Genomic DNA, 26,108 nt, shown 5'->3' with positions numbered 1-26,108 from the left:
ATCCTTTCAGAGGTGAGCTTATAAACTCCTCCACGCCATTCTCGTATATCGTGACATTCGCGCAATTCATGTCATTCACGCGTATCATGCCACAGGATATCTATTCGTGCATTTACATTGACCTAACATGTAAATCAATGGCTCTTAACGCTTCTTCCGCGTCTGGTGTGAACACAGCATAAAAGTGGTCAGTTGGGTTTACAGAAGGGGTTGCTGCTCTTGAAAACACTATTGTTTGCTTTTAGGCAGGCCTTAATTTGTGCCGGAACAAGCCGGATCCGGATCTGACACCTCTGAAATCTGATCCGAAACCGCATTTTACCAATCCCCCTCCTCAACCGCCCTTCCCCCCCGTCCCCTTTCACTTTTTTCCATGATTTCCCAACCCTCTTCACTGTCTTCCGCGACACCCCCCCCCCACTGCTCACTTTTTTCCGCGACAACCCTCCCCCATCCATTGCACCAACACCTTGCAGCAAATTCATTTATTAAGTCAAAACTGTGTGAATTGAAGTGTCACTAAAGAAGTAGTCAATTTGGTACATTTATTCCTGTTCATTGTATGTTTAGGTGGATGACTTCTTACAGGCACTGGTTAATTTTGATAAAGAGCGCATACCTGAAGCCACAGTGCGCGTGATCAAGGACGAGTATCTGAGCGATCCTGAGTTTAATCCAGAGTTTGTGCGTCTGAAATCATCTGCAGCGGCTGGTCTCTCTGCCTGGGTCATCAACATCATCCGCTTCCACGAGGTACTGCTCCTTTACACCATCATAATCATTCCGATTCAGTACAGTGCAATATTATGTGTATCACATTTGCATAATAAGTATAGCACACCAGTTTCACAAACACAAAATAATTTTAGAAATTAATCAGTCTATTAAAACACTTGGGAAAAACTTTGGATTTTCCGTTAGGAACAGTTAAAGGCTCAGTATGTAATGTTCGCCACTAGAGGGCGTGTATTCACTACAAACAAAGGCATTAATTAATTATTTCCTATGGGACTCCTGCAGAAATCATGTTCTTAGACAAGCTAAAGTATCTAAGAGTTATTATCATAATGCGACACGAAAGCAGCAGGGTTTTATTATGCCACAGCAGTCCGTTTCCAGTTCTTACAGCAGCGCTGTTTTATCTTACTAAATACATTTAAGGGTTCTGTTATAATCCTGCTCTTGCAGTCTAACAAGCACACAACATATTAAAGTGTCTTTAGTGTTTTCCTGTTTTCTATAAAACCAAAGTGGAAATTGTGGGTGTGTGACGTTGTCTTGTTTTTGATTGGGTTTGTCTTGTGATTGTATTGTTTACAGTGTGTGTTTCTGCTTTTCTCCTCTATGCTGTTCTGTCCAGACTTATGTGAGTAAACACTTGCTCATTTTTTTCACATATAATGCAACACATTATCTTAGTAATAGACACAATTATTTATATTGCTGTGTTCTTGTTCAATGATAATTTATATGATCGTGTTCTTGTTCAAAAAAGTTCATGTGTCCAGTACTGTATGCACTGATGTGGTTGTAAATAATATAGGGCCTGTTTGTTATTGATAAACAAATAAAATTCTGAATTTCAGCAACTTTACTGAGCGGGTCAGCAACTTTTGCAAGAAGAGATCAAAATTGACTGGAAAAAAAAGTTTAAAGGATTTTTACACTTGAAGACAAATTATGAGGCCTCTTGTGAAATTTGAATTCTTTTTCAAATATTTCCTAAGTGTTTAACAGAAAGTTGTTTTATGTTTAGTCATAATAGTTTTAATAACTTATTTATTTTGCCACGATAACAGTACACAATGTTGTTTGGTTATTTTGCAGGATACTAGTATTCAGTTTATAAAATAATAAAATTTTTAGTGCGGTGCAATGTTTTTTTTTTTTACATTACTTAAGCATCTATAACTTTTTTCATTTTGAGCATTATAAACTCTAGATGATGGGTAATGAAGCTCAAAGTGTCTTCTTTCCAAGGATACATGAATTGTGAATGTAGATCAAATTATTCAGCAACTGTTACTGTTTTAGTTTGAGAATGTCATTTTTGAGAAAACACCTCTGACTGTAAGGGAAAGAAGCACACCAATATAGTCTCAGAAAACTGTTTACAGAAATCTCATTTTGCATGCTATCTTCATCAAATTTGAAATATAAACTCATGAAACACTTGGCTTTCAATTTTATCTAGTACAATAATGTTTTCCTGCGTTTGTATATGGAAAAACAAATATTGAACACAATACAATTTTTTTTTATGACATTTTTAAAAAAAATTTTTATAATGTATAACTTTTTATATTTTTGAGCGTGAAACCAGCCAAAGTGTCTTCTTTCCAATGATACCTAATTTGTGTTTGTAGCTTACTGGGGTTAAGAACTGTTACTATTTAAAATTAGGTAGTCCCCAAAAGTGAGCGCTGGCTAACAGGTTAAAGTGGAATTGAAAGGCTTGACTCGGTTAATTAGGTTAACTAGGCAAGTCATTGCAAAACAGTTTGTTTTGTAGCCGATTTGAAAAAAAAAAATCTGGAGGGGGTTTATAACAGTTAATAATTATTTTATTATTTTGTTCAAACTTAAAGAAGAAAAATATGATGCAAAATACTAAAATTTCTTTGATCTAATAAAAATCACTTGAAAAGAATTACATTTCTCAGAGGGGCTTATAATTTGGTTTTTAAATTTATGTCCAAAAACAACGACAACAATGTCTAATTTTCAAACGAGAAAATATTTAACACAGCTGTTTCCAGCATTGGGTACATGATCATGTGACACTGAAGGACAGAGTGATAGCTGCTGAATTCAGCTTTGCCCTCTCAGGAATAAATAAAATTTTAAAATGTATAAAAATAGAATAATTTTTTGAAAACTCTAATATATTTCACAGGATTATTATCATTATTATTTTATTGGAAGAATACACACGATTACAGAAAATGTACAAGTATTCTAAGATCAGTGGACAGTCATTCACTTACAAAATATTCAGTACCCTTTAAAAATACGATTCAAAGGGCAATTTTCAGTTCAGTTAATTTCAGTTCAAATATTCGCATGAATTCTGTGACTCAAATTCCGGTAATATCCTTTTACTCGCCTGTGCTACGTTACAATAAAACAATAATCTGTACAAACTATAAGACAGCCTGCAAACGTTTAACCATGGCAGAACCATGAAAATTAGAAAACAAGAAGAGAAAACAGGCAGAGTGATAGCTAATATGGAATAGAAATATTACTTTACAATCACAAATGACTTTAAGATGACTTTATATTTTGTATATTCTATTACAATTAGAATATACAAAATATAAAGTAATATATAAAGAATATTTTGTAAGTGAAACTTGGACATTCAATATGAATTATTGAATTTACCAGTACAAAAACAGGTTTGAAATATTTTTAGTTGAAATATTCACGGCTTAAATAAACTGCTATGTTAAATTTCAGGACCTAAAAATACAAACCCTGCAATTCAAGTCATTAAAATGCAAGAACTTGTTAATATGGTGTATTATTTTTTTCAGTTTGTGCTATTCAACAAGCTTTTTTAATTCAATACTTTTGGCATTGATTTTGTTCCATATTATTTTTACATCCCAATGTTGAAATATATAAGAGAGGTATTGCAAAAAAATGTAACAAATTTTAGCAATGCCGAAAGAATCATGCTTTTAATGTTTCTCTGTTTTGAATTTGTTTGTGTATAAATTCACACGTGATGATTTTTACATTTTAAAATGACTTGTTTAAATGCCTGCCAGAGTTTTGTATTGATGAAGAATGATCAATCTCCACACACTCCTGTGCTCTATAAAGCACTCTACAATCTGTCATTGCAGAAGCTGAAGCTCTGCTGTTGTGTCTGTGTGTTTAAACATGTTTGGGTTTAATCAGGTGTTCTGTGAGGTGGAGGTGAAGAGGTTGTGTCTGGCTCAAGCAAACGCTGATCTGGTTGAGGCTGCAGAAAAGTTAGAGATCATCAGAAAGAAGCTGGCCGTAAGTATCTCTTATTTGCTCTCTCGATATCTCATCATTGTTTTACAAAAAAAGTCAAATGTGTTTATGAAATATGCAGGAGTTGGACGGTAGTTTGGAGACACTGACAGCTGCATTTGAAAAAGCAACCTCGGAGAAATTGCGCTGTCAGGATGAGGTGAACCAGACCAACACAACCATCCTGCTGGCCAACCGCCTGGTCAAGGGTTTAGAGGTTAGAATATTGATTTGTGTTTGTGTGTGTTTGTGTGTGTGTGTGTGTGTTTTAGACCTTGTATGCATGTTTATGTTGTCATGCTAATCTTACATGTAAAATACTAATATATAGGCATCTATAAATGCTTTAGAAATTAATATTGTCCATTAAAACTATTATATAAAAACTATTAGACCTCATGTTGTTAATTGTTATCCATCTTTTTTGTTCTGTTTGTTCCTTTTTTCTTTTATTTTACTGTCAATGTATTTGTGTCTGCTGCAGAAATCTCTGTAATGCTCACTGTGTATACTACACAGCGCATCTGTGTCTCTTTGATTTTTTGTCTTGTTTCTAGTCCAAATATCTAGAAATTCTTAAAGGGTACCTATTATGTCTCTTTTTAAAAGATGTAAAATAGGTGTCTGATATTCCCGTATGTGAAGTTTCAGCTCACATTACCCCACAGATAATGCTTTATAGATCTTTGAATCTGCCCCTTTTATACTTTGATCCTAATTGGGTCATTTTGGTGACTGTCGCTTTAAATTCAAATGAGATTGTGCGCTTTCCTAAATTGGGCGGAGCTACAAATGCTGATGTGTCAGCATAGTGCCAGATTCGAAAACAAGACTAACATCCTATAATAATGAGGTAGAGTCACTAATTGGCCGGGTTTTCCCTGTCTGATGATAGTACAAAGCGAGAATGTCATTTGTCAATGTCGTTTTTGCAGACTGTTTTTATTGATTATGATTATAAAAGATAAAATTTGTAGATTTTCACCATTTAAAGCTGGTTATATTTACAAAACTTTGCCACGGAATTGTGTTTAAATCCCTTATAAAAGTGATTGTTGCATAATAGGCCCCCATTAAATCAAATGCATTTTCTAAACAATTAAAAAATATTGTCTTGTTTTTAGAAATAATTATTCAAAACTAAGTCTGGTTTTCCCTGAAACAAGCAAAATAATCTTATTCCAAACCAAAAACAAGATTATTTTGCCTACTTCATTGGCAGCTTATTTAGCTTGTTTAAAAAAAACACTTAATTTTGACATATTTTTTTCTGAAAACAAAACCGTATTTTCACTTGTCTGTAAAATGCTTCTTGATGATTAAATTGTTTAAATATTTAGACAGGAAACAAGACCAAAACTCAAAGTAAGGAAAACATTTTTGCCATTAAGAAGACAAAGTATAAATAATACTATTATAAACCATTAATATTTCAGCTTCATTATAGCAAATATGCATTGCTGTTAGAGAATATACATTTATTAAAATCTTCTAAAATAAAAAATAATGCCTGTGTATTCCAGTCAGAAAACATACGCTGGGCTCATTCTGTGGCTCAGTACCGTGAACAGGAATCAACTCTTTGTGGAGACGTTCTCCTCACTGCGGCCTTCATCTCTTATGCTGGATCTTTCTCAAAGAGATACAGATATGAGTTGCTCCATAACCTCTGGATGCCCTATCTCCGTGCACAAAAGGTAACTGTGTGTCACTGTCATTCCGTTTATCTTGGGATCCCATTTGGAATTGCATGTTTTAAACAATTCTTATACTTAACCTGATCTTATATTGACAAACTAAGAATAGTTGGTAAAAGCTCTAAGTGTGTACTTTTCATATTTGACCATTTTTATGCAGGAAATATTGTTTTGACAATAATTTATTAATGTGTAAGAGAAGGTAGCAGGAAAAAGCCAATAAACACTTACAATCACTTAAACTTCAGTTTTACTGTATGTTAATAGTCTAAACAAAATATATTTTCTTGTATTTCTATCAAAATATTTAAGATTTAATTGAAATTTAATATGAAGTGATGGTTACCAAGTGTCCTTTAGGAATCATCAATTAGTCATAAATGTGGTATTTGTTGGTATAGGAGCTCACAAAAACCTGAAAAAATATTAGTGATGTCAGTTACAGATTTGGAACTTTTTGAGACCTCAGGCTTTTATTTTATATAATTTTAGGGTGAACCAAATTTTAATTTCTTGCATTTTTTTTTTAAATATACAGTCGGGCCCGCAATTATTCACATCCTCTGCAAATTCGGACTGCCACTTCTTATTCAAAGTTGTTACGCCCCGTGTGGCTCTGAGGATGAAAAAGGGCTTAACATAATTATGACGACCCAATATTTTAAGAATTCCTCTGAGACGTTAGCTGCTATGAATCGACACAGACAACGACGTGGCAAAAAGTGGTTGGCTTTATTTACAGTAAAGATGAAGGAAAAGAATATTCATTCATTCATTCTTTCATTTTCTTTTCGGCTTAGTCCCTTTATTAATCCGGGGCCTCCACAGCAGAATAACTGCCAACTTACCCAGCATGTTTTTTTTCGCAGCGGATGCCCTTCCAGCTGCAACCCATCTCTGGGAAACATTCACACACACTCATTCACACTCATACACTACGGACAAATTAGTCTACCCAATTTACTTGTACCGCATGTCTTTGGACTGTGGGGGGAACCGGAGCACCCAGGGGAAACCCACGCAAACGCAGGAAGAACATGCAAACTTCACACAAAAACGCCAACTTACCCAGTCGAGGCTCGAACCAGCGACCTTCTTGCTGTGAGGCGACAGCACTACCTACTGCACCACCGTGTCGCCAAAGAATATTTAAATCACTCAAAATATATATTTACAAATGTGTACATTAAATGCAAAATAAAGTAAACAATCAAACCTGATAGGGGGAAGGAAAATAAGCGGTGCAAAATCAAAGGAACAAACATACACAGAGTAGCACCTGCTTCCGATCTAGTGGATTAGCAGAGAATCAATTACGTGTGTGTAAAAATGTCACGTGACGTACTTCACTTTCACTTCCTTTTTAGTAGATTTAAGCAAGTTTAGTATGGGACGTTCTGAACAGATGTACAACTCAAAAAACTCTTTAAAGTGAACCAGAGAACAAGACAGGCACAAATGTCACACAGAAATAAACAAGAATACGCCCCCCCCTCCTCTGATTGGTCCACTCGTGAGAACTCCTCGAGCCGATCGGAACACCTAGATTTTAGAAGAACAGCAGACTGCAAATAAAAACGGAAAGGGGAGAAGGGGACCACAGAGCAACACCCCTAGGCATGTAACAAAAGGTAAATAAAAGTGGAGAATTTCTTTCCCAACAATGAGGCCTCTTATACATTGTCTTATTATCTTTTTGGAGAAAAAAAACAAAACTTTTTTTAGCCATAAAACAACTTGCTGGTTGAATAAATGTTACTTTAAGTTAGAATTGGCCAGGGGTATGAATAGTTTCATGCTTGACTTTATAACTTTTTCTAATTTTGTTTTAGTCCCTTCTTTAATACAAGAACAGAATAAGGATTATATTCAAAAGCGCTTCAGAATTTTGTTAATTTGAATTTTGAATGATTACTTAAAGGTAGAGTCACCCCAAAATGAAAGTTTAGAATTTCTTTTTTTTTTTTAAACAAAAAAGCTGATGTTTAGAAAAATGTTATAAACAATAGCCATTGACATTCATAGACGAAAAAGAAAGTCATTTGGAAGTCAGTTGCTTTCTGTTTTCAACATTCTTCAAAATATCTTCTTTTGCCTTTAACCGAATAAACCAACAGGCTTGGAACAAGTAGAGGGAGAGTAAATATGGATGTAATAATAGATATTATTTTGCATTAAATATACACAAATATCTTTTTTTTATTTTTCATTTGATAGTTTTTTCTTTGTTGTGAAATGAGTATCAATGCTTAATAACGGTTAAGCATTCTGTATGAGGAATGAAGTAGAAATAGAACAGTCGAAATCTCTGTTTTTCTCTTTCTGTTTCACTTTCAGGTGCCTATTCCTATGTCGGAGGGCTCAGATCCCATCTCCATGTTAACAGATGATGCTACTATTGCTAAGTGGAATAACGAGGGTTTGCCGGGTGATAAGATGTCCACTCAGAACGCCACTATACTGACCAACTGCGAGCGCTGGCCTCTGCTCATTGACCCCCAGCTGCAGGGCATTAAATGGCTCAAGAGTCGCTACGGCAATAGCCTGAAAGTCATTAACCTCAGTCAGAAGGGGTGAGTGCTTAACAAACTTTCTGCAGAAAGTATATCACATGGGGTTCTAATATACGAAAATAATGACCTTCAGCTTTTTCCAATACTTACAATTTTAAACAAGTAATTGTTCACCCTAAAATGTAATCTTCCTCAGCAGTTTCTTTCTTCTGTTAAGCACAAAATAAGATAATTTGAGGGTTGTTGGAAAATTGGTAGCCACTGACATTCATAGTTGGAATAAAATGCTGTCAATGGCTTCAAGTTTCCAACATTCTTCAACAGAAGAAAGAAACTCCGTCAGGTCTGGAATGAGTACTTGATGACAAATGCCTTAAATGCCTTTAAGTTTTTTTTAAAGCAGGGGTGTCTAAACTTGGTCCTGGAGAGCCGGAGTGCTGGAGAGTTTACCTTCAACCGTAATCAAACTCACAAGAAACAGCTAATCAAACTCTTACTAGATATACTAGAACAGGGGTGTCAAAAGCCATGGTCACACTGCACTTTACACCCCATAGACTTCCATTTATATGCATGTGATGGAAGATAAATTAGGGCGAGTAGGTAGTGCTGTTGCCTCACAGCAAGAAGGTCGCTGTTTTGAACCTCGGCTCAGTTGCCGTTTCTGTGTGGAGTTTGCATGTTCTCCCTGCCTTCGCGTGGGTTTGAAGACAGCGTGTGTATGGGTGTTTCCCAGTGTTTGGTTGCGGCTGGAAGGGCATCCGCTGCGTAAAAACTTGCTGTTGGCGGTTCATTCCGCTGTGGCGACCCCAGATTAATAAAGGGACTAAGCCGACAAGAAAATAAATTAAATTAAATTAAAGTAGTTTTTTAATGACATTAAGGGAAATTATAAAATAAATTTGTTTAACAACAATTAGACATTTTAACCCTCCACTGAATCCATGTTCTCTTTTATCATGTATCAAATATGATACTGAAATAAAACATTTAATATCCTATCTAAATCTTTCATAACTGTAACATATAAAAAAGGAAAATTACTTGCAATTATTTTATTTGTCGACATGAAAATGTACCTGAGCTGAACTCTCAGTTGTAATAATAATAATAATAATAATTATTATTATTATTATATATATATATTTTTATTATTAATCATTCTTTTTTTTTGGCTTATTCCCTTTAGTAATCAGGGGTTGCCACAGCTGGTTAAAAACTATTAAAATGTTCATACAATAATTTTTTTTCTTCAAGTTTTTAAAGTTGTTGGAAGAAAGATCCCATTATGCAATTCAAAAGCATAAACAAACAAGATTTACAGAAATTGTTTTACAGTGTATATGAGGATATAATGTCATTTCATGCCATCTTAAAGACAGTCACTAGGGTCACGATAAATTAGTTGTGTGTGGTCATTGTGCAGGTATGTGGATGTGATTGAGCAGGCTGTGGTCTCAGGAGAGCCTGTATTGATTGAGAATCTGGAGGAGACAATTGAACCAGTTATTGATCCGCTGCTGGGCCGACACACCATAAAGAAGGGCAGGTCAGCCGCCACGATACATCAATAATGCAGAACGACACAAAACATGCTACCAAATATCAATGTCAATATAGCAAGAAAACAGCAGAAGAATAAATAGTTCACCCTTGTCTTTCCTCCTCTCTGCAGATGCATTAAAGTGGGGGATAAGGAGTGTTATTTCCATCCGGACTTTCGGCTGATTCTCCACACAAAGCTGGCAAACCCACACTATAAACCTGAGATCCAGGCTCAGACCACCCTCATCAACTTTACTGTTACACGGGACGGGCTGGAGGACCAGCTGTTGGCTGAGGTGGTCAACTTAGAGAGACCAGACCTCGAATATCTGAAGGTTTGTGTATCCACAGTTGAAGTCAGAACGAGTAGCCCTCCTGCATGTTTTTTCCCCTCATATCTGTTTAACGGAAAGAATAGCTGATTTCGTTTATCTTTGCCATGATGCATTTTGCTAGATTTCTTTAAGATACTAGTGTTAAGTTTAAAGTGTAATTTAAAGGGCACATAGTTTACCCCTTTTTATGATTTAATATTATTATTATGGTTCTTCTGAGTGTGCCAGTTTATGTTCAGTTCAACACAGTTCAGATTTTTTATTATAATGTGCTCAAAAGTGTCATGTAGGGGGCATTTACACAGTTTGCTGTTTTAGGGGCGTGTTGCTTTATATGAAAATTTGTTTCGGCTTCCCGCCCAGTTTAACAAGGGGGCGGAGCCAAGAGTGTTTTCAACAGACAGGCAGACTGTGAGAAGGAGCAGGAGTGAGAGGATCAGCATTCAGCCGTACATGTACGACTCGGACACAGACCAAGCAGAGAGTACACAATCATTTGTGTCTTTGTATAGGTTTACAGACAACTGTGTGCTAGTTTAAAGTGCCAACTTGACCGAGGCACCGGATGCGCTGCGACAAGGCACACCAGACACTCTCTGTAGCACGGCAGAAACATGAAGTGTCCCGAATCGTCGCGCCACTCATTTTAGAACTCTAAACAACGGTTTCTATTAGGGTAAACACAACTGCGCTTGATGTCGGCGGCTGTCCTCGGCGCCCAGACGCCAACATGAAGCGTCATTGTGTGTACCCTGATAGAAACCTATGTTTAGAGTTTTAAAATGCATGGCGCTGCGTCAGCGTCGCACCACGCAGAGCAGCGCTTCTGGTGTGCGACCTGCAGGCAAGTTTGTTTTTTTATTTCCAATGGAGAGACGCGCAAATGACGCGCATGCACTTTTCCAGCTGCACCTAGTTAAGATCACAGGGAGCTTCTGTGACCTCGAGAAATGCAAACGGCTGAAGTTTAGGGTACCTTATGGTACCTACCTAATGATACAACCAATAATTCCGATTACAGCGATCATGTGGTGAATGTTGATGTTGTGTTGAGCCCAATGAGCCTTACATCTAAAAATAGAGCAAGGATGTGAATCAACAAACTGAGGATATGGGGCTGTCAATCAATATTGGTGGGCGGTGGGACTGCACTGCTACGTCAAGTTACGGTTGGTCTGAAAATCGTTCCAATTGGTCCATCGTTTTTATGTTTTTAAATTGAAAAAAAAAAAGGACTGTATGTGTTTATATCAACCCAATATGACGGTCTATGCACTATACTTACGCACATGTCTGTCCAAATAGCTTGAAAAGTAGATTTTTTACCACTGGTGCCCTTTAAAGGCTTAACTAGGTTAATAAGGCAAGATAGACAAGTTATTGTATAACGATGGTTTGTTCTGTAGACAATTGAAAAAGTATTACTTAAGGGGGCTAATAATATTGACCTTAAAAAAATTAAAAACTGCTTTTATTTCAGCTGATACAATACAAATAAGACTTTCTCCAGAAGAAAAAAAAGCATAGGAAATGCTGTGAAAAATTCCTTGCTCTGTTAAACATAATTTGGGAGATATTTGAAAAAAGAACAGGAGGGTTAATCATCTTGACTTCAACCGTGCATGTTTAATTAGTCCCTGAACATCCTTTTGACTGAACTGCTATTGATCTGTGTGTGTTTGTGTGTGTCTGCAGTCGGAGTTGACTAAACAGCAGAACATGTTTAAGATTGAGTTAAAGCAGCTTGAGGATGAGTTACTGACTCGTCTCTCTGCGGCGGAAAGTAACTTCCTTGGAGACAACGTTCTGGTGGAGAAACTGGAAAGCACTAAACATACTGCTGCCGAGATCGAGATGAAGGTTTGTCTGTTTTTAAACATTCTGGAAACTAATATGGCAACAAAAAACAATGTGGGATTAAAGATTTCTTATTTCTCCAGCATTTCGTATGCATATTTTTGTCACTGACCCACATAAAGCTCTGTTCCAGCTCTACTGTGAGCATGTACCTTCTCAGAATAGGAGCAGAAACTGCTGACATTTTGCTGCTTTCTTAATACTGGTTTTGTTGGGAAACTCCAGAATAGATTACACTCCTGTTCAGATGTCTGTGCTCAGTAAGATTAAAGATTTCAATTATATGCATCTGTTTTTTGCTGATATTCTGAAGTCATTTATATACAACAAAGAATGTTGCCGAACTTTGTTTATTTCGTTATAACCAAGAAAAATGAAATTCATAAAGTCAGGCCTAATTTTACAAGTGACTATTTTAGTAAATTGCCATCATTTCTTCATCCATATATTTTTTGAAACAGTAACGTGATACATTATGTCACTGAATACCATGTCCTTTAATGAACCTAAAAGATCACATGTCACTCCACTGCTTATCCGTTTGCACTGGCTGCCAGTTGCTGCTTGCATCAAATTCAAATCTCTGATGTTTGCTTACAAAGCGACTTCTGGCTTTGCTCCTCCTTATCTGCTCTCACTTCTGCAGATTTATGTGCCCTCCAGAAACTTGTGTTCTGTGATTGAACGTTGCCTCGTGGTTCCATCCCAAAGAGGGAAGAAATCACTTTCCCGAACTCTCGCATTCAATCTGCCCAGTTGGTGGAATGAACTCCCTAACTGCATCAAAACGGCAGAATCACTCGCTGTCTTCAAGAAACAACTAAAAACTCAACTATTTAGCCTCCACTTGCCTTCCTAATCTGCGATTCCCTCTCTGGTTCTACCGCTAACTGTATTACAAAAAAAAATAATTACTAATGTTTTGCTTCTTTCACTTTACACACCTGAAACTTGCCTACAGCACTTATTTATTGTTGCTCTTATAGTTGTGTAAATTGCTTCCTTGTCCTCATTTGTAAGTCGCTTTGGATAAAAGCGTCTGCTAAATGACTAAATGTAAATGTCCTCTGGTGTGACACTGTATGCTAATTTTAAATCTGCAATTTCCCAGAAAACTTTAATTAGTTGAAGGACCTCATTCAAGATCAAAGCCCCTCTGTAGCCCATGATGGGCACATTTTTTACAGAATTTTTCACATATTTAATTTTTTGCAAACAATATAAAATTGTTGTTTTGTTGTCCTTTGGTGTAACCCCCATTTATTGGAAATGTCCAACAATTCATGAAGTAAAAAGTATTATTCATCGTTTCACCTTAATTAAATAGCATTATATAGAGACAAGTGTCCAACAATGAAAATAAACCACTCTCATATTATTTGTATATTATTAATGGTTGTTTTTATTTGCTTTCACACAAAGGAAATGTTTGAAGTAAAATTCAGAAAAAAAACAAAAACAAAAAAGGTAGTCAAAAAATTAAGTTAGTGACCCCTTATATTTTCTCAGACTTTAAGCTATATAAATATATCTATTTTTTTTTACTGCGTAATAATATTAGTAATAATATATATTATTATTTGATTTGTTGCTATTTTCAGACCAGGGCAAATTTAATTTTCACATTTTGTGCAACGTTGTTTATATAGCAAATCCATTTGCGTCACTGTGAACTCGAGTGTGTGCTGGTCTATAAAGGAGGTCTGTTAAGGTGCATTTTTGGTGCGTTACTATTTTGAGGAACTGAAATAGACTGCACTATTAACCAACTAAAAGCCGGTCTAAAGTCCAGTGCAAATTGTGTTAGTTATGCGCCTATGCGGGTCCAAACACTTACAAATACTTTATACACACAGGATGTACAGCGATACGCAAATATCTTTAAATATAAAAAAAATTAATGGATTAAAATGTTAGAAAAATTATTTTTTTATACAGAAATATAAAAACCACGGCCTTCATGCTTTCTTCACCTTTGGGTGCTTTTTAAGTTTATTCATGACAGCTTGCATTTAAATAGTGTTATTGTTAGTACTGTTTATTATATAACTATTTATATTTATTTTAATAAGAACAAGTTTAGATTTGTTCACCTGTCGGGTTATAAGAATATAAGAATCCAATAAGAATAGAATTTGCGTTTGGATATAACTCAGTTTTTTGACTACACTCATTCATTGTTCATTTATTTATTTGCTGGTAATTAGAATTGAATTGAGAAATAGTTTTGAAACAAATCTTTCCGCTTAACAAAGGAAATTAAATATGTAGACTAATGGAGTGCGTACAACACTGTTTTCTTATCCACAAAAGTAAAGTAACGAGAAAGTATAGAAGCTGAATGGAGGAGGCTCATTCTTTATCCTCTCGCTGCAGATGATCTGTTTAATTGTTTTCTCGCTATCAAAGTGTTCAGGGCAACGCAGTGGCGCAGTAGGTAGTGCTGTTGCCTCACAGCAAGAAGGTCGCTGGGTCACTGGTTTGAACCTTGGCTCAGATGGCATTTTTGTGTGGAGTTTGCATGTACTCCCTGCGTTTGTGTGAGTTTTCTCCGGGTGCTCCGGTTTCCCCCACAGTCCAAAGACATGCGGTACAGGTGAATTGGGTAGGTTAAATTGTCCGTAGTGTATGAATGTGTGTGTGTGTGTGTGGCTGTGTGGATGTTTCCCAGAGATGGGTTGTGACTGGAAGGGCTTCCGCTGCGTAAAAACGTGCTGGATAAATGGTGGTTCATTCCGCTGTGGCGACCCCAGAATAATAAAGGGACTAAGCCCACAAGAAAATGAATGAAGGAATGAAACGTTCAGTTTTTCCACTTACAATGTCTGCCATGTTAATAGCAAATGCGCCATGTCTCTTAAAGGGATTGGGAGATGGGACTGGTTAAATGCACGTTATGCTCAGAAGACACGCATAACTCATTAAGAAATATTTAGACAATGCACCAGAGGGCAGACTGCATTTTTCCGTTCTTAAAAAAGCAAAAGTCTTAATATTTAGTTTTTTAAAAATATTTGACCAATAAATGCATCCTTGGTGAGACTTTCTTTACAAATAAATAAAACACACTTTTGAGTGCTAGAGTCTTCATTTTGTGAGCATTGCTCTCCGACCCTTTTGGACAAAGCTATTAATGTTCTTCATTTTTACTATTCCTTAGAACATTTGGCAAGCTGGAGATTTAGCGCTTTCGCTTTCTTACACTCTTTTAGTTGCCATTTGTTCATCTGATTCAGCTCTTTGTGCTTTTGTAGGTGTTGGAAGCGAAGGTTAATGAGGTGAAGATTAACGAGGCTCGTGAACACTACCGGCCTGTGGCTGTCAGAGCGTCCCTCCTATACTTCATCATCAATGACCTTAACAAGATCAACCCCATGTACCAGTTTTCCCTCAAGGTACAGCCTTGTTTGTGTATGTGTATGTGTGTGTGTGTGTGTGTGTGTGTGTGTGTGTGTGTGTGTGTGTGTGTGTGTGTGTGTGTGTGTGTGTGTGTGTGTGTGTGTGTTTGCATTCTGTAGGACAGGTGTTCAGGCCCTCCTGCACTTATTTAAAGCTGAGCTCTGTAAATTGTGTGCCACCACACAGAATTAATTCAAACTAAAATAATTAGTGCCCCATCTGTAAGGATTAGATTAGCAGCCCCATTCACTAACTTAATTTGTGTTGCTGTGTTGGCCTTTTTGAGATGTCTTGAGCTATTAAGGGAAGTCACATCATTTTCTTGTTTTACTAATGCCATTGTATTTTCTTGTGTGTGTGTGTGTGTGTGTGTGTGTGTGTGTGTGTGGGTGCGTGTGTGTGTGTGTGTGTGTGTTTGTGTTTCGCAGGCATTTAATGTTGTCTTCCATAAAGCCGTGCAGAATGCAGACGCCTCTGCAGATGTAAAGATTCGTGTGAACACACTGATAGATTGCATCACCTTTTCTACATTTAATTACATCAACAGAGGCTTATTTGAGAGAGATAAACTAACCTTCGCAGCACAGCTTACTTTTCAGGTAAACCACACACACACACATTACACATATAACACACACATTATAGGTTTAGTTCACCAAAAGTTTTGATTATGTAATTGTTTAATTAGCCTTACTTAGTCTTATATATTTTGTCAAAGTTTCAATTCAAACTCCCAAATCAATATCAAAGATCCTGAACAATTGGTAACAACAAAAACTAGTTTTTAATTTACATAAATTGAGCATATAAGAAATGAAATGCATTTTCCATGTAAATACATTATTAACAAGTGCAAAAGTGGCAAAATGATATTAAAATGGCTTTAAAAGGGCTGTATGTAAGTTTTTGACTCTTCTAAAGAAAAACAATACCATAATATGTTTGCAGAAATTTAAGAAACATGCTAACTGGTCATTCTTGTTTATCTAAAAAAAAATGCTGAAGTCAGCTATTCTGCTTTGAAAATGTGTGTTGCATGCCGTGTTTGCTGCTGCTTTCAGTAGTATGGCAATAAATGCCAGGTAAAATAGCATTGAAACTCACATTATTAGTATTAAACACTAAATACAGCACATGAGGTGTACGTGAGGTTATCATTGTCAGTTTTCTGTTGCAAGAAATAGAACCGGTTTCTAAAATATCAATTTCAGGTGTTGCTTAGGACTAAAACTCTTTTAATATGGAAAAAATTCCATCTATCGTGTGCCGTTGCTTTTATTCAGAATGTGGTTTAAATCAGCCTTTAGGCTCTACAGTCAGGAACACTGCTGTTGGTGTTGTCAATCTGGCAACCTGAGCTTGCATTTGTTTTGAACCAGGTGTGCAATACTTAGTTCAACCACTGAGTGTCAAAATTACACACTGCACCTTTAAGTGTCAGCGATTATGAACAAAACACATCCAGAGGTAGGATGGTGGAAAATACAGAGCAGTGCAATATGAGAAAGGGCACTGTCTATATTCCATCAGCTGACTAAATGTTTGCTTGTAGCGTTTGACATTTGCACTCATCACAACTCCAAATATGTCATTACAAAGCAAACAAAACGCATGCATACTTCTATGCCTAATCATCTTTGAAAACTCCTCGCCCGGTTGGAAGAGGTGTGCCTGAGCGCGGTTCACTTGGGCTTTGGCGCGGTACGCTTGTGTGTGAGTGCAAAACGCGACTAAACCTGAAACTGAAAGCGAGACGTGTCTTTTAAAGGACCGTTTTATATGGATTTATTAATCATTCTTACTGTTTAGTGAACGCAAACTACCGTAGTTTATTAAATACACAAACCCCTCACTGCACGACAGCTGCGCACCTTCAGCAAACCTCCTAATTCCTGCAGCACGAGGGCTTAATGATTGTTTATGAGCGTCAAAAGTGGCTGATGTATTCAGCGAAATATCTGACTGCGTGTCACCATGTCCCTAAGGACTAAAGCGATATAACTAGAGAAATCTTCACTGTGCTGAGCGAGAGCGCTTACTGAACAGTGAAGCATCGATGACGGAAGCTTGCCCAGGCCTGATTGTAATGTGAGTGCGGGCCGTCTGGGGAGACTGGAGGGGGGCAAGCATGCTTTGGCCCGGTTCGAGGCAATTGTACATAGTGTGAGTACGTCCTTAGTGCTCTTGAAATCTGAAATGGTCGTGGGTCGGAATTTAATTATCTCCAGACTTTGCGAAGTGCTTGTCTATACAAATACAGACCTTTGTTTGTACTTTTTTTTTTTATAATTATTTACTGTTTTAATTGAATAAATGTCTTAAACTGAAAGTGACGCATCTGGTGTGTGATGCAAATGAAGTTGTTGTAAACATGATGAAACAGTGCTGCTCTTCACTGGTTATATTGAAAGCACAAACATTGTGGCATTATAAGCGAAAATGAATCTCATCACTTTTTTTTTGTTTGTTTTTCCTTTTTTTTGTGATCTGTGCATATGTATCAGTTGTTGTTAATGAACAAGGAGGTTGACCCTCGGGAACTGGACTTCCTGCTGCGCTTCAACATTGACCACAGTTATATCAGCCCTCTCGATTTCCTTTCCAACTCAGTCTGGAGTGCTGTTAAAGTAAGTGTGACTTTAGAAACCTACACACAATCAAACTCACAATCCTACCCTACTCATCTAATACAACCAAATCCAACAGTGTAGTGTAATTTCACTTAAAATATACAAACATTGAATGATTAAAGAGATAGTTTAACCTAAAATGGAAATTCTGTCATCATTTACTCCTCCAAACTTGTTCCAAACTTGCTTTGAGTTTCTTTCTTCTGTTGAACACAAAAGAAAATATTTGGAAGAATGTTGGAAAAAAACAGCGTCTTCCATTGAATTTTTTGTATCTACTATTGATGTCAATGTTTTTTTCTTTTAACATTTTTGATAGATAAAAGCTAATAAAAGTTTAGAACCAAGTTTGTGAGTAAATAGAGGACATGTTCATTTTTGGATGAACTATCCCTTTAACCTCTTAAGGCCCAAGGTGTTTTTTATATGCATTTTTTATTTCTCTTTGCTATTTGGACTTATTGGAATGTAATTAGAATAAAAACCAAAGTATCATGTTTTGATATGATGTACTTTTAGAGAAAAATTAAGTTCATATATGTGGATTTGTGGTCTGAACTGACATAAAACACTTTTTCCTGACTGTTTTGTAATGGATATTTAACATATAATTTTTATAAATGTTTTGACTATCAGAGAGTAAAAACAACATATTTTTTTTGGACAGTTAAAAATAGCTTTTGGGACATTTCATATACTGCAAAACAGTTGCAGGATGACACTGTATGTCTGTAACAAAATATAAAACATTCAAAGTATTTTAATTAGCCACATATGAGCTAAAATGTGCTGTCCACGAATGTGGCCACTAAGCCCTAGGAGGTTATGATAGATAAGTTGTGATGGCTAATTTAAAGATTATCAGCTATAACACACCTGAATATTGTTCTGTAGACAATGAGCTTCACTGATGAGTTTCGTGGTCTGGATCGGGACATTGAGGGTTCTCCAAAACGCTGGAAGAAAATGGTGGAGTCAGAGTGTCCAGAAAAAGAGAAACTCCCTCAGGAATGGAAAAGCAAGAGTTCACTCCAGAAACTCATCCTTCTTAGGGCTCTGCGACCTGACCGCATGACGTACGCTGTTCGGCAAGTGTTATTTATATGTATTATTCATTTAGTAAAGCTATTCTGGGCTTGATTTAGCATTTACAGTAGTAGTATTTTTACGCTACCAATTTTAGTACCGCTCCCAGACAGATAAAATAAACCTTATTATGAATGTTGAAATTAAAATGTCTGATAAAAATTACAATGTCTATTAATTGAATTGCTTTCACTTTACCATTTTCATAAGTCAATAATTAGTTATACCCTTCATACCCTTATATAGTGCATGTCAAATGTAGAAAGGCAAATGTGGTGATACCTAAAACCATAGTGCACATATTCAACCATAATGCACTGCAATACTTAATGGCTGTATCTTAATTTGCTCCCTTTCAGCATGATGTCATAAAACATAATGGGGAAAACTTTGTTCATGCTAAACAAATTATGTTGTTTGTAATAAGTGACACTGGACCAAAGGAAAAAAAAACAGTCATAAGTGTCAATTTTACATCATAAGCTGAATAAGCTTTAAAAATCAGTTTTTGTCCTAACTATTTGCAATGGCAACTCACAAAATTTCTATCTTAGAAACTGTTTCTTTGTGTGACGTTGCGGCAAAACAACTACAAAGACATGTATCTCCTCAGGTACAGATCATGTGCTTTATTCAGTGTTAAATGCTACCAGTGCGAGTTTGAATGTCATTAAATGTGACATTTATTGTCACACTACTGAAAGCAGCAGCATATGGTTTAGGTCAGATCTTGAAAATAACTAGCAAACAGTTTGAAAGCCAGTACAAACCAACAAACATAGCACTCAGCCTAAGATGAACTTAATATTTAATGTTAAATAGTTTATATTGTACCCATACAATTTTGCTGAGCATGCAGTGGCTGATATTTAAATTAATGGCTAGTATTTTAATGTTTTTGTTGAGTTGCGTGTGTTTCAGACAGCAAAATTGCTTGTCGCATGTAGCTAATACATAGTCTGAGGCAGGGGTCACCAATCTTGAACCTGGAGGGCCTGCAGGGTTTAGCTCCAATTTACCTCAGCACACCTGTCTGGGTGTTTCAGGTATACCTAGTAAGAGCTTGATTAGCTTGTTCAGGTGTGTTTGAATAGGGTTGGAGCTAAAATCTGCAGGACACTGGCCCTCCAGGAACAAGTTTGGTGACCACTGGTCTAAGGGGTAAAAAAAATCTACATTTTCTGAAAATTGCCTTTAAAGTTGTCCAAATTAAGTTCTTAGAAATGTATGTAATGTATATTATAATATTTTCATAAATCTACAGTAGTAAATTGGTGGTTCATTTCACTGTAGCGACCCCGGATTAATAAAGGGACTGAGGCGAAAAGAAAATAAATGAATGAATGAATACAGTAGGAAATTTACAGGATGTCTTTAATAATTTTGATCAATCATTTTGATTATGCAATGTATTTTTGGCTATTGCCTTAATTATAATTGTGCATACTTATGGTTCGGAGTCACATATAAGAAATGCAAGAAGTTTTATGCTTACCAGAAAAAAAAGTTCCCATAAGGATGAAAAATATATGTTTGTGTGTGTGTGTGTGTGTGTAGGAACTTTGTGGAAGAGAAACTTGGTGTGCAGTACACAGAGGGCAGAAAGATGGAATTTGCACGTTCGTTCAAAGAGTGTGGTCCTGCTTCCCCTGTATTCTTCATCCTGTCCCCTGGAGTGGACCCACTAAAAGATGTCGAGTCCCTGGGTAAATAATTCATATTATTTCTGTCACTGCTTGCAAGACTCTTATTGTTTAGTTAAGCAAAGAGTCTATGGGCTGGGACACACAAAGCCGAATCAAACAACTAGCACCAATGATAATCAATGTGTTTTCGGCTAGCGTCTGGTCCCATTTGGACCACAAAGCTGTTCATGAACACACCAAATAGACAGCAGCCAACTGTAACAAGAGCTCGTGTTCTGTGCCTGCATAGGAGGATGTTTATTTCTGTGGGGGGCATTAGTTGAAAACACAAATGAAAAACAAAAGATGAAAGGTCCGCAGACAAAGTGTAAACAAAGCAATGCTTAGTACCATTGCCATGGTATTTGTCTTTCACTGCAGAGGGATTTGCTTGTGCAAATATGTATGATAATCTAATAATCCATATCGTTTGAAAATATTTCAGAATTTTACAGCTACTTTTTGGCTTGAATCATTTATTTGGTTTTGTCACTTGAGTTTTTGTTCTGATTTAAATGGACTTTAAATTATGCCTGACATTTTTATATGTGTTTAGGTAAAAAACTTGGCTTCACTATAGACCTGGGGAAGCTTCATAATGTGTCTCTAGGGCAGGGCCAGGAATCTGTGGCTGAACTTGCCATGGAAAAGGCCTCGAGAGAAGGCCACTGGGTCATTTTACAGGTGTGGGTTTGGTGTTTGCTACTTGTATAGCGTGTATTGCGTTGTTTTATTTATATTTAGCTAAATGTGTTTCTTCTAGAACATTCACCTGGTGGCAAAGTGGCTGGGAAATCTAGAGAAGCTTCTGGAACATTGCTGTGAAGACAGTCATCAAGACTACAGAGTGTTCATGAGCGCTGAACCCTCACCCACTCCGCAGGAGCATATCATTCCACAGGGAATTCTGGAAAATTCCATCAAGATCACTAACGAGCCTCCCACAGGCATGCTGGCCAACCTGCACGCTGCTTTGGACAACTTTGATCAGGTGAAAGAAGTGTGGCTATTTTTAGCATGTTGTGCTTGTGGCTTCACCCACTCCTTAAGGTTGCTACCTGAGAACAGCTTCATAAAACGAGTTTAGCTAATAAGATCAACTCAATTGGTTGCAAAAAGCCAATTTAACACAATAAATTGCTGAAGCTTTTATGACAATATACTATATTATCATGATATTGACCTGAGCTGCAAAACAGGTTACTTTAACAGGTGTTAGAACAAAAATATGTAGTGTATTGCTTAATTGTATATAAAAGCTCAGAAAAGTACATGTTTTAAACAAATTAAAAGTGTAGTTAAAGTGTAGTTTTGTACTGTAGTTGTCATTACATTGACTTACATTGACTTTAGTTAAATTAACTGATGTTAACAACTGGAACCATACTGTATAGAGTTAAAAGTCATCATAATAATATCATAATATGTTTGCAGGTATTTAAGAAACATGCTAAGGGAATATTCTAGTTTATCTGAAAAACAATGCTGAAGTCAGATATTTTGCTTTGAAAATGGGCTTTCCGTGCCAGAGCGGATGTCTTTGTTTTGGTCTCTTTAACTCACCCACTGCCAGTGTAGCCAATTGTATTTCTGCATCCCAGGTTGCCTTGGTGGAAAACAATGTTATTTCATTAATTCAGTCAGAAAATCTGCCCTGTGGTGGACAGTAGCAGACTTTGAAATGAGAAGCAGATTCAGAGTTCCACATGAGGTTATTAATTAGCAAAAAATATAAAATGTTATGAACGTAAACATTAGGTGAGCAGATTACATTGTAACCTCATGTCCCAACAACACGCTACATGACAAGATTTGCAGTGATAGGAAATTGGGTTGTTTGCACAAGACGCAACATAACAATAATTAAAATACAGCCATTCAGAAGCACATAATATATGAACACTCACTGCACTCCAACAAAATAGTATGGCTTATAATCTAATTAATGCATGTTAAACCTCTTTAATATTATTAGATGTACATGCTGAATCACTAATATGTGTTGGTTTTGTTACGTGTTTAAGTTATTAAGGTATTAAATGGATGAAACGTAACAATCAGTGAGGCTGTAATGATGCTGGATGAACAAGAAGATACAACTGCTGGTTATGCCTAGTTCAGACTGCGCGATTTTAGCCCCGATTTTGGCTCGCCGACAGGTTTTGAGAAATGCCTGAAATCACAGGCAAATCGCTGCTCGTGCACGTGAGTGACAATCACACAGTATGAACGATCAAAGACGCGATCTGAGAGAATCGCAGATGAGTCGCCGATGCCTGTGAGATATTTGGCATGCTAAATATCTGGAGCTGTCGGCGATGTATTATGAACAATACCTAGTTCAACCACTGGGTGTCAAACGTACAGTACATACTGCACCTTTAAGAAAAAGGCCAGATTGACATGTGAAAATGTTCAATTGAAAATAAATCGGCAATTAAGTCTTCAAGTGAAGTGCAGCCTTACTAGAAATTGATCCTCTGCTTTTAACTTATTCAAGCACACACACACACACATAGACACTGTGAGCATACACCCGGAGCAGTAGGCAGCTACATGTATTGCTTCGAGTGCCTGGGGAGCAATTAGGGGCACCTCAGGTATTGAAGAAGGAGAGAGTGCGGCTCATTCACTTTCACCACCTTCAGTCTTTCTCTGCCAAGACTGAGAATCAAACCAGCAACCTTTGGGGGTTACAAGTCTAACTCGGTAACCATTAGGCATTTGCTGCTGTGATGACGCCACTTCAAATACATGTATGCAAATACTGCAAATCTGAATTTCCTTATTAGGCATCAGTTTAAATAATAAATACATTGTAAAAAATAGAGGATTCCACACAATTCATTCATGTTGTGCCTACACCAATCCATTAAGTTAACTTAACAAATGTAAGTGCAATGAACATAAAACAATTACAGGTGCATCGGAATTAGGAGAGATGTCGGCCCGACTCTATTTAATTGGATGAACTTTTTTTTGCTTTATGCCTTACCCAGAATATTAAAATACATATAAATACATTTAAATCACTTACTTTACTCAATACTATTGGAATGTGAAGAGACTTTCAACCAGCACAACGACAAATGTTTCTGAAGACATTCACCTACTGCACCTTTAAGTTGTCCCCCAAAAAATCAGAAGAATTGTGTTATTACAGCTCATTTTAAAAAAAGTAGTTTGAACGAGCACCAAAGCTCTTTTTTTTGTGTGTATTCATGGTATTTTTAAGTGACCAGGATATCAATATTGATTATGTTCGTTATCACAATATATTGTATTATTGAATATTGGAATATGTCTGTTAAAGGGATGGTTCTCCTGAAAATGAAAATTGTCATCATTTGCTCTCCTTTTACTTGTTCCTTTCTTCTGATGAACACAAAAAAAAGATATTTTGAAGAAAGCTAAAACCTGTAATCATAAATACCAACGTATTTGTTTTTCTGTGGAAGTTATAGGTTTTCACCATTCCTCAAATCATCTTCTTTTGTGTTTAACAGAAGAAAGAAACATACTGTACATTTTTATAACTACTTGAGGGACAGTAAAAAGCAAGTAAACTTTAATTTTTGGGTGAAACGGATTCATACCTGTCAACATTGGGATGTGAAAATAAGGGATATGCCCACCATAATAAGGAATTCCCCCGACCCCCTTTGAAAATTCCAAAATTACTAAATATGCTCAATTGGAGCTGTTTAGGTGTAAATAAACATTTAATAATCAGTAATAGGTTTTATTATTATTTACAAAAAAAAAAAAAACATAGTATACATTAGCAGCAAATACATTAGCAAACAGTTAAGCTTAAAAAAGCTATAATAAAGAAATAGAATCAAAAGAAAGTTATCAAATCTCATCCCGTTTCTTCACTGTATAACGTACACATTCTGATTAAAGAGCAACGAATGAATGATTTATTTAGATTTTCTTTTTTTTTTGTTTGATTACATTAAATAACAGGTTTCACTTTAAAAATGCACACATCTAACATTATAATGAAAGCATTCGGCTGCTTTCATAACTGTTTATGTTCATTTTGGGACGAAATTATTTGTGTTTAAAAAAAAAAAAAACCCACCAAGATCAACATCTTTAGATATTAATATTATTATTATTAATTATGTGTATATCTGTTTAAACGAGAGGGTGCTCGCTGCAGAGCCATTTGAGCAGAGCTGAGCTCCAGCGAGGGGGAGCATGAGCTCTCGTTCTGCCTCCTGTAAGCTGTTTTAATGTGTACACCAACCCCACCCCTAACCCTACCCCCAGTGACATCACTCGTAGAAGAAGTGCAAAAAAGGTGGAGCTCAAGCTCAAGCTCCCCCTCGCTGGAGCTCAGCTCGCCCAAATGGCTCTGCAGCGAGCCCCACTTGGGTTTAAACACGCACCTAAACCCCAGACTTTTGCTCTGCTTCAAATCAAGAGTACAGAATCCGTTTGGGAAACAGCGTCTGTTTATCACTATGGAGCGCTATGACTGTTTTGAGGATTGCATATGAAGGGGAGACGACACCAGTAACGAAAAGGAAGGGAATTGCACCGTTTTTATGTTTACTTCAAAGTGTTTTCATGCCTAAACAAAGCAAAAACACAGAACAGACTCGCATTTAAGAGCAATGGGCGGCCCCTGGTAGTTTGGCTGTATGGATTGCGTATGGGAGGCTCGACTCTTTAATGTTTATTTGCCACCCTTCAGAGAAAGACTGAAAATACAGGAAAAATACGGGAAAATACCTTTACGGGATCATATCGGGATAGAACTGTAAAACACGGGAGAATCCCGGGAAAAACGGGAGGGTTGACAGGTATGCAGATTGAGCTCAGCCACTGTCAATAAAGTTTAATCCTTTAAAATGAAAAGACAATAAAAAAAATGTAATAAATAAAACGAAAAACAGAATTTGGGGTGAAAAAATTATGATATCATAAGACCCTTCATTTTTTTCTAATAGCCTGTGATTGAAATTCTAACACAATTCGACAAGCCTTCTGATGATGATTTGCGTCAGCGCTTCTTTAGTTAGAATGAGAAGGAAATTAACTACAGAAACTCTTTTAATCAACTGCAAACATGTCTGTTCATGCGTAGGACATTCTGGACCAGTGTTCCCGTGAGCAGGAGTTTAAGACCATCCTGTTCTCGCTGTGTTATTTCCACGCCTGTGTGGCTGAGAGACGCAAATTTGGACCGCAGGGCTGGAACAGGAAGTACCCATTCAACACCGGAGATCTCACCATATCAGTCAACGTGCTCTACAACTACCTAGAAGCAAACTCACAGGTGTGCAATTAACCACAGGACAAACACTGAGCTTCCTCTGAGGGATAAAGACAGCTCTTAAAA

General features: G+C 36.7%; 2 protein-coding genes across 3 annotated transcripts in view; both read left to right on the top strand.

Annotated features, from left to right (window-relative positions):
• gpr155b (G protein-coupled receptor 155b) overlaps positions 1-26,108 on the top strand; it is a 698,693-nt gene that overhangs the window by 160,722 nt on the left and 511,863 nt on the right. The gene's annotated exons all lie outside the window — the stretch shown is intronic.
• Positions 1-26,108, top strand: part of dnah9l (dynein, axonemal, heavy polypeptide 9 like) — a 113,597-nt gene that overhangs the window by 78,211 nt on the left and 9,278 nt on the right. Inside the window, exons 1-17 of one of the 2 annotated variants that reach the window (XM_073953680.1) lie at positions 571-753; positions 1,321-1,366; positions 3,910-4,011; positions 4,091-4,225; positions 5,532-5,705; positions 8,043-8,278; positions 9,645-9,767; positions 9,894-10,098; positions 11,794-11,958; positions 15,210-15,350; positions 15,783-15,953; positions 17,859-17,981; positions 18,879-19,072; positions 20,628-20,776; positions 21,312-21,439; positions 21,519-21,746; positions 25,854-26,045. In XM_073953680.1, coding sequence (XP_073809781.1) covers positions 5,682-5,705; positions 8,043-8,278; positions 9,645-9,767; positions 9,894-10,098; positions 11,794-11,958; positions 15,210-15,350; positions 15,783-15,953; positions 17,859-17,981; positions 18,879-19,072; positions 20,628-20,776; positions 21,312-21,439; positions 21,519-21,746; positions 25,854-26,045 — 2,079 coding nt within the window. In that variant the 5' untranslated portion in view covers positions 571-753; positions 1,321-1,366; positions 3,910-4,011; positions 4,091-4,225; positions 5,532-5,681. Of the gene's footprint in view, positions 1-570; positions 754-1,320; positions 1,367-3,909; positions 4,012-4,090; positions 4,226-5,531; positions 5,706-8,042; positions 8,279-9,644; positions 9,768-9,893; positions 10,099-11,793; positions 11,959-15,209; positions 15,351-15,782; positions 15,954-17,858; positions 17,982-18,878; positions 19,073-20,627; positions 20,777-21,311; positions 21,440-21,518; positions 21,747-25,853; positions 26,046-26,108 lie in introns of those variants that run through there. The other variant, XM_073953681.1, reaches the window with a different exon arrangement.

The sequence above is a fragment of the Danio rerio genome, chromosome 6, assembly GCF_049306965.1.
Source record: "Danio rerio strain Tuebingen ecotype United States chromosome 6, GRCz12tu, whole genome shotgun sequence".
Lineage (NCBI taxonomy): Eukaryota > Metazoa > Chordata > Actinopteri > Cypriniformes > Danionidae > Danio > Danio rerio.
Note: the sequence above shows the minus strand (reverse complement) of the source record. Positions and strands in the feature narration are given on the sequence as shown.